Source organism: Trypanosoma conorhini, assembly GCF_003719485.1.
Source record: "Trypanosoma conorhini strain 025E chromosome Unknown Tco_14.4_contig_00056, whole genome shotgun sequence".
Taxonomy (NCBI): Eukaryota; Euglenozoa; class Kinetoplastea; order Trypanosomatida; family Trypanosomatidae; genus Trypanosoma; species Trypanosoma conorhini.
The window spans coordinates 40,522-51,372 of record NW_021704143.1 but is presented as its reverse complement, the minus strand read 5'-3'; the positions used below and the strand labels follow the sequence as shown (position 1 = coordinate 51,372).

The 10,851-nt window shown below is 59.0% G+C and overlaps 6 protein-coding genes across 6 annotated transcripts, besides 8 other annotated features; all 6 read left to right on the top strand.

Moving 5' to 3' along the window:
- Tco025E_01647 (40S ribosomal protein S16) lies at positions 1 to 462 on the top strand (the record flags this gene model as incomplete). The annotated part of the gene is made up of 1 exon (XM_029368584.1): positions 1 to 462. A coding segment is annotated over one exon (462 nt), but the record flags the coding sequence as incomplete, so codon positions are not given.
- Positions 463 to 495: 33 nt separating this feature from the next.
- Positions 496 to 525: a sequence feature (A-rich).
- A 390-nt stretch (positions 526 to 915) lies between these two features.
- Positions 916 to 2,784, top strand: Tco025E_01646 (uncharacterized protein; the record flags this gene model as incomplete). The annotated part of the gene is made up of 1 exon (XM_029368583.1): positions 916 to 2,784. The coding sequence occupies one exon, from the start codon at positions 916 to 918 to the stop codon at positions 2,782 to 2,784; it is 1,869 nt and encodes a 622-aa protein (XP_029231323.1).
- A 157-nt stretch (positions 2,785 to 2,941) lies between these two features.
- Positions 2,942 to 2,998: a sequence feature (GA-rich).
- A 328-nt stretch (positions 2,999 to 3,326) lies between these two features.
- On the top strand, positions 3,327 to 6,053 carry Tco025E_01645 (RNA editing complex protein MP100; the record flags this gene model as incomplete). The annotated part of the gene is made up of 1 exon (XM_029368582.1): positions 3,327 to 6,053. One exon carries the CDS (start codon positions 3,327 to 3,329, stop codon positions 6,051 to 6,053), a length of 2,727 nt encoding a protein of 908 aa, XP_029231322.1.
- A 149-nt stretch (positions 6,054 to 6,202) lies between these two features.
- Positions 6,203 to 6,230: a microsatellite.
- A 35-nt stretch (positions 6,231 to 6,265) lies between these two features.
- Positions 6,266 to 6,293: a microsatellite.
- Positions 6,294 to 6,378: 85 nt separating this feature from the next.
- Positions 6,379 to 6,403: a microsatellite.
- Positions 6,404 to 6,547: 144 nt separating this feature from the next.
- Positions 6,548 to 7,672, top strand: Tco025E_01644 (uncharacterized protein; the record flags this gene model as incomplete). The annotated part of the gene is made up of 1 exon (XM_029368581.1): positions 6,548 to 7,672. One exon carries the CDS (start codon positions 6,548 to 6,550, stop codon positions 7,670 to 7,672), a length of 1,125 nt encoding a protein of 374 aa, XP_029231321.1.
- Positions 7,673 to 8,437: 765 nt separating this feature from the next.
- Positions 8,438 to 8,472: a microsatellite.
- A 55-nt stretch (positions 8,473 to 8,527) lies between these two features.
- Positions 8,528 to 8,539: a microsatellite.
- Positions 8,540 to 8,566: a microsatellite.
- Positions 8,567 to 8,713: 147 nt separating this feature from the next.
- Positions 8,714 to 9,223, top strand: Tco025E_01643 (uncharacterized protein; the record flags this gene model as incomplete). The annotated part of the gene is made up of 1 exon (XM_029368580.1): positions 8,714 to 9,223. The coding sequence occupies one exon, from the start codon at positions 8,714 to 8,716 to the stop codon at positions 9,221 to 9,223; it is 510 nt and encodes a 169-aa protein (XP_029231320.1).
- Positions 9,224 to 9,225: 2 nt separating this feature from the next.
- On the top strand, positions 9,226 to 10,599 carry Tco025E_01642 (uncharacterized protein; the record flags this gene model as incomplete). The annotated part of the gene is made up of 1 exon (XM_029368579.1): positions 9,226 to 10,599. The coding sequence occupies one exon, from the start codon at positions 9,226 to 9,228 to the stop codon at positions 10,597 to 10,599; it is 1,374 nt and encodes a 457-aa protein (XP_029231319.1).
- Positions 10,600 to 10,851: the final 252 nt, after the last annotated feature.

The following is a 10,851-nucleotide window of genomic DNA, read 5'->3' as shown; positions in this document are numbered from 1 at the left end:
GCACTGAGAATGACTGCTGAGAAGAAGAGCTTCACGCACAAGCAGGTGCAGACCTTCGGCAAGAAGAAGACGGCCATCGCCGTCGCCACGGTGACGAAGTCTGCGCAGTGCAACATCCGCGTGAACGGCGTTCCCGTTTCCCAGATTCTCCCCGAGACGCTCCGCGCGAAGATTATGGAGGCCGTCAACGTGGTCGGGTCCCGCCACTTTGCCCGCCTGCGCATCGACGTGACGGTCCGCGGTGCCGGCCAGGTTGCCCAGGCCTATGCCACCCGCCAGGCCATCGCGAAGGGCATCGTCGCGTACTACCAGAAGTACAAGAATGAGGTGGAGAAGGCGGCGCTGAAGGACAAGTACCTGGCGTACGACAAGTACCTCCTCATTGCCGACCCGCGTCGCTGCGAGCCAAAGAAGTGGGGCCGCCACTCTGCCCGTTCCCGCTTCACGAAGTCCTACCGTTAATCGCCTCAGCGTGATCTCTCTTGTGAGTGCAGATTTATTTGTTTGTTTGTTTTGTTCTTGTTTTTCTGGCCTCTCGTGACCTCGAAAATTAAGACTGTGTGCACGTGTCTTTTTTTTTCCTTGGTTTTGTATGCGTGTGCGTGGGGAGGAGAGGAATGGAGGGGGTGGGGAAAAGGGCGTCGTGCACATGCCACCCCTTCCCTTCCTCTCCTCCTTGTGTTCCTTCCTGTCTCGTTGTTTATTCCCGCATGAAATTTGATTGCACTGCTTTCATTTTTTGTTTCTTCTCTCCACCTGTTTTTTTTAAACTCATTCTCTCGTGGCTGGATAGAGCCGTTTTTTTTTCTCTTCCTCTCCCTCTCTCTGGGTGCGTGTGTGCGTTGCTGCCACTCCGCAAGGCGTCATTGCTGGGCGACAACAACAACGACCGAGGGAGGGCGACGGAGAGGCGAAATGTTGCGCGTTGTGTCGTTGGGCTCGCTCGTGAGTGACCCGCGCTTCTTTCGCCAGCACACGCACGGACTCATGCCGTACCCGGTGGGCTACACGGTCGAGCGCGGCGTCTTCGTTGGGGCCGGCGGGGGCGCCGCCGGGGAGCGGAGGAAGCTGCTGCTCCCCGGCGACCCCGGCGCGGACGCGCACGTGGCGGATGTGTACTTCACCGCCACGATTAAGAAAGGGCCGGGCGGGGCGCCGCTGTTTGAGGTGACCCGCAGCGACTGCCCCGACGTTGTGCACAGCGGCGACAACCCCTCCACGCCGTGGCGAAAGGCGTTTGAGGCGGCAGAGCGGGAGTTCCCGCAAAACGCAGCGGAGCTCGCAAAGGAGAGGCGCGACGCACAGGGGGGTGTGGCGGTGCGGGGGCAAAAGTTGTTTGGGTTGACCTTCGACGGCGTCCTGGAGCGTCTAAGGACGCTGCCGGGCGCCAGTGTTCTCTCTCAGGGCGGGAAGCGCTCTCCACGGCCCTCTGCAAGGGGAGGGAAAAAATCGCGCGAGGGCAGCGTGGCTACGACGAGGGCGGCGGCGGCGGCGGCGACAGAAAAGCCTGCGAAGCGTCCACGGGCACGCACCTCCTTGGAGGGTTCACAGCAGAGCGCCGCGCCGACGGATGCGTCGGCCCCACTGAAGCGGCGACGCGTCGCAAAGAAGGAGGTGAGCCAGAACGACGACAAGAACTCCGCGACGCTTGTTGACGACGAGGATGTCCCCTTCAGTGTGTCTTTGGCCGGGAGACTGGGCGGCGTGCGCGCGCCGTGTCCGGAGTGCGGCCTCATGACCATGTTTTGCCCCATGACGGGCCAAGCCCACGCGGTAGGTGTGTCACAGGGCAACAGCGGGGGCGCTGCGCATGGGGAGGCGGCGGGCAAGGCACGCCGAACACCGCGAAAGAAGGAGGTATCGCCCGCTGCTTCTGCAGCGGCGTCGAAGCGGGCCGGACGCAAGCGACCACGTGACACCGATGCAGCCGACGGAACGAAAGCGGCGAGCGGCAAAAGCTCGGAGAGAGGAGGCGTGGGTAGGCAGGCGGCTCGACGCAAGGCGACAACGTCTGAGACGCCTTCGGCATCCGCGGCGGCAACACCGACAGGTAGCCAGAGGAAGCGGCAGGTTCAGCTGAAGTTGCAGGTTGCTGAGAGTCAAGCGGAGTCGTGCGACCCAGATGACATGCCTTTGACGGTGCGTCTCGCAAAGAGCATTGTGGCGGTGTCTACTGCCACTGCCGCCGCCGCCGCCACCGCAGTGCCTCCCTCACTGCCCGTGTCGCCATTGCCACCACCGCCGCTTTGGAGACCCCCATTGGAGGCGGCTGAATCGCAAAAGGCGGTGCAGGTGCTGCAGCGTCTTATTCGTGCGGAGGAAGTAATCCACGTGCCGTTTGCTGCGCTGCTGCAGATTCCCTTGCTGGCCGCCCCCAAACCGCGACCGGTGAAGAAGAAGAGCGAGCCCGTCACGGCCACCGAGCAGCCCGGGGCTGACGCTGAGGGCGTTGCCGACAAGGACGCCGACGCCGGCGCGGCGGCTGCCAAAATGAAAACGGCGAATAACCCGCTTGAAGGAAAGGACCGACACCCACTGGACGTCGTAGATGTCGCCGTCAGTGTCGCGGGGAAGCGTTACGTGAAGTTTATGCAGCTCTACACAAGCGAGAGGACGAAACTTGACCTGTTGAGAAAAGCTGACGCGGTCCCAGCGGTGCCGAGGACGCATGCCTCGCTTAGGAAGCGAGCAGCAAAGAATGACGAGGAGAATGTGCAACCTCCTCGTGCTCCTGCTGCAAATGGTGGAAGTGATCAAGTGAAGCCGGAGCCACAACAGAGCTAACGATAAACGATGCACGCTGCATCAAGTGACAGACGTAAACGGGGAACAACAAACACACACACACATCGGCAGACAGTAGAGGCATAACGGAGGGGGGCGATGGGGATTAACTAGATGCTGAGACACGCTCGGGATTGCAACTACGGGGTTTCTGCGCCTCTTCTCCTGTCCACGTTTTTTTTCTTTCTCTCTCTTCTCTCTTCTCTCTTCTCTTTGACACGTGTCTCTGACTGGCTAGATGCTTGCTTGCCTGCCTAACTGCCAAGGAGCGCATCTGCGCTAATGAGTTGAATTCCCGCCCTTTGTTTCTTCTGTGGTGGACTTCTCTCTTTGGGTGGGGCACCAAGACAGGTGCGTATCTGCCGCTGCAGCAGTATTGGCAACACTGCTTGACCACGCCGTTCCTTTTGTTTCTTTTCCTTTCTTGTTGCTTCTCCTGCCTCGTTGCGTTGGCTTTCTGGGCGAAAGCGAGGGAGGGGGAGGGGGGAGCGGTGTCTCGGTGCGTGTGGCTGAAGTATCCCAACACACGCAGCGCCCATCCGATGGCCCTCACGCGTACGTGGCCCTGCCTTGCCGTGACAACCTACCGACAGTCGAAGGTCAGTGATCGGTTTCAGCTGCTGATCACAAAGAAGGAGGTGGAGTGCGACTACGTTGGCGTGGATGCAACGGCGCTTGTTGCAACGGGGCTCCGCCTCGCCAAAAATGTGTCGACGGAGCAGCGGCGGCACAAGGAGGTGGCACGCCACGTGGCACAGTCGCTGCAGCAGCTGCTAAAGAAGGTGCGCTGCAAAAAATCCCTTCTGCTCGCCATGGATGGTGCAGAGACACTCTTGAAGGCCGAGCGGACACGGAGCGGCAGCCTGACGCGGAAGCTCGAAAGTCGTCTGATGCGGCTGCCAGGAACCGCCCTCATGCAGGCGGTGGAGGAACGCCTGGTGCGCATGATGCCGGAGCGGCAAATTTTGCCCGTGGAGGTCGTGTTCTCTGGCACGTGTGTTCAAGGCTGTGTGGAGCAGAAGATGTCTGCGTGGGCGCTGGACCTGGCCTCCCGCGACACCTTCAACGGGAGCTCCGACTCACTCTGCCTCATTGGGGCCTCGGAGTTGTACCTGAACGTGATGGCCCTGTCCCCGTTCTACAACATCACCAGCGTGGTGCAGAATAACGCGGACCTGCGACAAATGCGTTTGCAGGATATTCTTGAATGGCTGGAGCTCGATAAGAAGGCGAAGGAAGGGGAGAGCGTCACCATTGCAAAGATGCGCACGGACATCCTCTTTTTGTTTATCCTCGCCTTCGGCGCTTCCTCGACGGAGCTGAACCCCCTGCCGGGTCTGGGCTTCCACGAGTTGGTGGAGTGGTATGTGAAGCTGCTGAACGAGTCCGCCCCCCCCGAGGCCATGGCCTCGCAGAGTAGCACCCCCACGGCGGCGGGGACGACGGGGACGTTTTTGTTTGAGGACGCCCCTGGAAATACGCTGCGGCTCAACCTCCCGCTTCTCTGCCGCATCATGCAACTGGTGACCCGAAGGGAGGCGGCCCAGCGAGCCGATGCGGCCTCCGAGGCGTACCTGGAGCATGCGCTGCAGACGCACGCCATGCTGTGTCTCGGCGAGGCACCGGCGTATGATTACCTGCCCACAGTGCCACTATCGCCACAGGCCAACTCCACGTTACCAGGGCTGGCGCAGTTCACGGGGCACCTGAACGCACTCTGCGGTTCTTCGCCGCACCGCACCGCGCGTTGTGCCGTGCCCCGCCTTAACGCATCAGAGTCACCCGGGGGAGGTGAACCGGTACCGCAGCACCGGCCCCTGACGGCGGCGGAATACACCATACTTTGCCAGTCCTTACCAGCCACGGTGGAAGGCCTGATTCACCAGTACGTTGGCGTCGCCCCAAAGCCGGAGGTGGGCAAGATGATCACCGCAGCAAACACGCTGGAGGCCCATAGAATTGTACGGGAGGTGTTGTCGTACGCGAATCCGTTAAAGCCGCACAAGTGCCTCTGCCTCTCCCCCTCGTATTGCTGGCTACAGAGTGAGAAGACGCAGCTGTGGCGGTTTAAGTACGTCGACATTGGCGTCTGCAGCCATAAGGCGGAGACGCGTCGCCACCGCAACGCCATAAAAGGTGTCACTTTGGAGGTAAACATGTCCCGTGACGGACCGGCGTGCTTTGCCCCTTCCACTGCGACGTGGGAGCCAATCCTTAACTTTCCGTGCGGCGCAGAGGAGCCTCACGCCGCCGCATCGCCGCAGGCGGAGCACGACACAAGGAGTGAGCCACCACCACCACCACCACCAACCGTAGGGGAGGGTAAGGTAAAAACACCGCCGCAAGAAGAAGGGTCTGTAGAGCCCGGGTTGACGTCGCGCCTGCCCACACGCGGCAGCAAAGGGGGGGTTCGAGCAGGCATCGCAAGCCAGGCGACTTTGAAGCTGCTTACGTGGAACGTGATGTTTGACCGCTATAGCGGAAAGCCCACCCCGCTGGGAATGCCTGGCATTGATTGGTGTTCCCGGAAACGCTACCCTGTCCTCGCCAAGGTTATCCAGCAAGAGGAGGCAGACGTTGTGGGCATGCAGGAGGTGGAACCTGTTTTTTGGGAATTTCTGTCGAAGCAGCCGTGGATGCGTGAGAATTACTACTTCTCGTGCGGTTACGCGAGTCCGTCGATTACGCCGTGGGGCGTGCTCATGCTGGTGCACCGCCGACGCTTCCCCGTTCAAAACATCACATTTCTTAACGTTCCTGCGTGGGCAAATCACATTTCGCTAATGCCAGTGGTGCGCCTTCAGATGCCGCACGGGTCCGTGCACGTGGCGGTGGCACATCTTTTGGCCCCGTACACGAAATCCCATGAGACGGCACGCACCTCGCAGGATTCCGCGCTGCGGCATCACATGGTAAAGACATTGGCTGGTGACGCTGTCACGATGGGCGACTTCAACGACTGGCCAACACGTGAGTTCTACATGCCGGCGGAGTCGCATTATGTTGACTGTTGGCCGCTACTGCGCCCGCACGATGCTGGAAAAACAATGGACGAGACGAATACGTTCTGTAAACTGAAGGTGGAGGAGATGTTCTACGGGCGTTCCGATAAACTGTTTCTGCGCAGCCGCCACCTCGTTCCGGTGGAGGGGCATCTCGTGGGCACGAAGAGTGTGAACGACGAGAATGGAAACAAGGACGCCCCTGCGTATCTGTTCCCGTCGGATCACTACGGTGTGAGCATGACGTTTGCGTTAAAGCCGCGGTAGGCCTCCGTACACACACTTCGCGCCGCCACCTTTTATTTTTCAGGGGCTAACCGGACGGAAGAAGAAACACATACATACACACAAAAAAAACATCAACAACCACAACAGCACAAGAAATGCTTCTGCCTTTGATTCACATTCCTGCCTTTTGTGTGTGTGTGTGTGTGTGCGTGTTTGGCTTACAGGTGCTCACGTCTTCATGGATGTGTGACTTCTGTTGCCTTTCTTTTCTTTTCTTTTTTGCTTCAACAGGCCCGCCACGCTCTATTTCTTCTTCTTTCGTTTGGGGTTCTTTTCTATACCTCTTCCTCCCCCCTCCCCCGTGCACACACACACACACACACGCACACTTCGCCTCGTTTACGCATTGTTTCTATTGTAAGTGAGTAGCGCGTTGCGACAGCCGCGTCTCCTCTTTTTTTTTTGCACCCGCTTCAAGTTGCGCGGGGTGTGCGGGAGGGCGCAGTTTTTCCGCGGGTTTCTTGACGGCGGCGATGGTGTCCCGTGGGATTAGTCGAGCCCTGCTGCTGCGCCCCTCCAGCGGCTGCTGGCGCCGCCCTGCACGCATTCCGCTGACGTTCCTGTCGTTCCCGCATATCGTGCAGGCGGCCGCATGTAAATCTCTGACGCTGCACGCGCGTTGTTTCTCCACGCCAAAGGGCGGGGGCGTCAAGGGCGCTGACGCCTCAGAGGACGAGTACGCCTTCGACCCCTCCGTGAGTGTGCAGAAGGACGCGGCACTCAGCATGGCGAAGAAAAGCCTTGATCTCATTGTCCGTGAGCTTCTCCCTGCGAATGCCCCAGACTCGGCGACGCAGAAGGTGAGGGCGTACCTGCAGCAGCATCCCATTGACACCCTCATTACGCAGCCGACGGTGCACATCACCCACGTGGAGGACCCGGACTCTGGCGCGGAGGCGAAACTGTCGCTAAGCCCCTGTGACCTCTCAGAGGCACTGGAGCAGGCCCAAGGGCGTGGGATGAATCTGGTGCAGATGGGAACCCGCGGGGAGGTGGCGTACTGTCGCATTCGCCGTGAGATTCCTCGCATTTTAGGTCTCGTGAGTGCCGAACTCGAGGCCCTGCGTGAGCAGGAGAGGCAGGAGGGGGCCGGCCATCGTGGGGGCCATGACGCGGCAGGAGGCAAACCACGTGAGCTCGTGGATCATCAGTTTCGTGACGTCGTCGATGCGCACTTTGTGGGGTGGAAAAGCAAAAAGATTGTGGAGGACATTAAGAAGCGGCACCCTGTCAAGCTCACCATCAAGGAGTTTCAGTCTCCCGATGCCGCGCTGAGTAAAATGCGGGAGATGTGTCAGGCGATGCAGCGGTATGCCGAGGAGAAGGGGATTTACCACCACTTTACGAGCATCGTCGCAAATGACCGGGAGGTGAGTGTCTCCTTTGTGCCCTCCCTCCCCTCTGCGAAGGGTAGCAGCGCGTGGAAGCACATTAAGTACCCTGGCGAGAAGGAGTGGACGCACGCCCATAAACGCATGGAGGAGGCCTGCCGCAAGAGTGGTCGCCACGGCACCTACATGAAAAACAACCAGCTGAAGCCGCGATCACTGGGACAGACCTTCTTTCGCGTGGATAAGTATGGAAGAAAGATCGAATGAGCAATCACACACTGACTGAGCGTCGAGGGACAAGAGCAACACGCCGTTATTACCGCCACAGTCACCAAAAGGGCGAGAGTGAGTGAGTGGGCGAAGAGGCAGCCAAGGCGAGCTGCATTCTACAAGTGCCATTACTGTTGCACGTGCATGACGTCGGGGGGGGGGGGTACTGGACCCATTACTCTCAGTTGTTAAATATCTATATATATATCTATATATATCTATATATCTGTCTATGTGGTACATGGCAATGCGTACGTGCACAGTGGACGTCGCCCGTTTTTTAATTAATTATTTTTTTCCCTCTTATTGGGCCCTTTTTCTCAAAAGGGGAGCGAGACAATTTGCTTTACGGTTGTAGCGCTATTTGTTCTCTTCTTCTCTTTTTTTTCTGTTGCGTGTCCTTCGATACGCTTTCCTACTTTTTTGGTGGTAGTATTTGTGGCGCTAGCACCACAAGAGAAAAAAAGCAGCAACAAAAAAAACAGGGAAGTACAAGGCGCGTCTGCGGCGCTTGCCGAGTTGCGAGGGAAGGCGCGTGCACAGCCGAGTAGGAGGTGGCGGGAGGGAGTCCGTGCGGTGCAAGCCCGCGTGGGCTACACCCATCTTTTATTCTTCCTGCAGGCGTCTGGGGCCTCCCGTGTGCCGCGCAGCTGCTTCTCCGCGTCCCGCGAAGACCGCCCACCGTCGCAAGGGCCGGAGCGACACATAAACAGAGAACTGCCTGCGCAGTGAAGGGGCACAGAAGACTTTGGTACTGCCGCGGAGCGAGAGTGGGGGAGAAAGAGAGAGAGAGAGAGCAAACCAAAATCCCAAAAGGAAAAGCAGCCACCACCCCAAACAAGAGTAACAGCGACAACAAAATAAACAAACAAAAACACACACACACGCACAAGTCTGGTGTCAAAACGGGGCCTCTTTTTTTTGGTTGGGGGGGGTTTGAATTTGATTTCATTGACAAATTCGTGCCCTTTCACAGGGGGAGGGGAGAGGTGCGTGTGTGTGGAGCGGAGCTGAGGGCCATCCGAGGTGTCGGTGGGCATGGGATCAGCAGCAGCGAAACAGGCGCATTCGGTTTCCCACTGCCGTGCATCGCTGAGTGCTGATGCCAGCAGAACGACCTCCGATATGGATGGGTGGAGCGCCCCACGCCATGTTTTGCCAACGGGTTCCCCTTCCACGGTGGGCGTGCAACTGCCTCAGTTGCCGGCAAAAGCGAACAAAGGAGACGACGCTGATGCACCGCGTACGCACGGATGTGAAACCGAGTCGAACCCGGGGGTTGTGGACGCCGGGGGCGTTCGTTGCCATCTCTCTGGCGTGGAGCCGGAAGAGCACAGGAGGCCGGACGGGAGTGAAGGTGAAACGTGCAGCGAAGAGAAAAGTGAACAAGACACCAATGCACTGCGCGGACTTCAGCCAATGTTGGGCGTCTCCGATTCAACCAAAAGAGGGGCAGCATCTTTGGTTCATCCATCGCAAGTGAGCCTCTTGCAAGCGTTGTGTCAACTGAAAGGGTCTCGGTGGGTTCTGGGACGCCGATGGGGATAAGCATGTCACTTGTGCCTTTGAGAGTTTCTGGAGTGATGAGCGAAGGAAACATTTTCTCGCACAGGTCCGCGAGTATCTACTCGGCAGGGGCCCGATCCACACCGCCCCTGCAATCACTGGGCGATGTCTCGCACGCCTCATTGCGAAGTTCGCGATGGAGCTCGATCTCGTTGCCTGCGTCGTCCGCCTTCTCCTCCTGCAAAAAGGAGAGTGAGTCGCCTCCGCAAACTCCACGCAATAGTGGAGGGGGGAGGCCCCCCGCGTTTTCGACGCGGAGGGAAGGCGAGGCAGACGCACCAGCGACCTTCCGAGGGAACTACGCCAAAATAAGTCCCAACTCCGTCTTTCCGCCCCCGCTGGAGCGGCTCGCCTCGCCGGAGGAGGCGGCAATTAGATTCAAACCCGCGAGGCCCTTGATTTTCTCCGCTGGGGGAGGGCCGTCTGCGCCGATTTTTCCGCGTCAATTTTGCTGCTCCCCCGCCGAAGGCGAAGCCAACAGGCGTGGGACCCCGAGGTTTTCCGCGGAGGACGCCCCAGCAGCCGGTATCTCACGGCCCCCACGGAAGGGAAACAGTCCGGCCCTGCCACCGCCGGCGTTTTCCCTGCCATTGGCAATGTCGGACGTGAAGCGGGAGACCTCCGAGGGCTCCTCCTCGTTAGCCACGACGCAGATGTCGGAGGAACAAAAGGTGAGTGAGCGCAGTTCAGGTTCAGGTTCCTCCGATGTGACCGCTCTGGAGGACCCACTGTCGGGTGGGGAACGCGAAGACACCACCGCGCTCGCTGCACAGCCGCGGGCCCGGACACGTCTTGTGTCGTTTAGCAAAATGGCGGTTTTGTCTGAGTCTGTGTCGTCCATCGTCCCTGCAGATGTGGAGGTGGATCCGAAGCCGCTGCATGAGCTGTCGAACTCGCCCTTACTGTCCGTCGAACGGGCGGAGCTGGACTGCACTGCCGGCGACGTACATGGTGAGGCGAGAAGACGACCGGAGTTGAAGGAGAAGAGCCCAGTGCTTGTCACTGTGCCTCATGACCGGAATTTGACGCCGTTTGACGTTGTCATCTCCCCCGTTCTGGGCCCAGAGGGGAGGCCCGCCGCCACCGACGAGGCAATCGCCTTACCCGCATCCGCAGTCCCCCGTTCCCTTGAGGTGAACATTGTGACCGAAAGCTCCGCAGCAGGGGAGCGACAGGGCACGGATTCAAGCCAGCGGGAGAGCGTGGGGAATCATGTGAGCAACGACAGCTTTAACATTGAAAGCTGCGGCCATAACGACGTTTGCTCCTCACTGCTACTCCATTTGCTACCTGTTATTGAGCGACCGCAGCGGGACAATTTGGCTAGAAGGCATCGTGTTTGCCGACGAATGCCGTGACGCCAGTGTTGGCAACCTTTTTTTTTTTTTTTTCACTTTTCTTCCTCACGGCCCCCGAATCAATCCCGGGGGCGAACGCAGAGACGTATGACGGGAAATTAACAGAGAAAAAAACAAGTGAAAACGGAAACTAGAATATTTAAAGAGCTACATGTATAGGTCATCTGCATGCGGCGGGGAGGGGCGCGGGAGCGACGCCCGTGGACCCAGTCGCTGACGTCGCCCTCGCGTCCCTTTTCGCATGCGTGCATG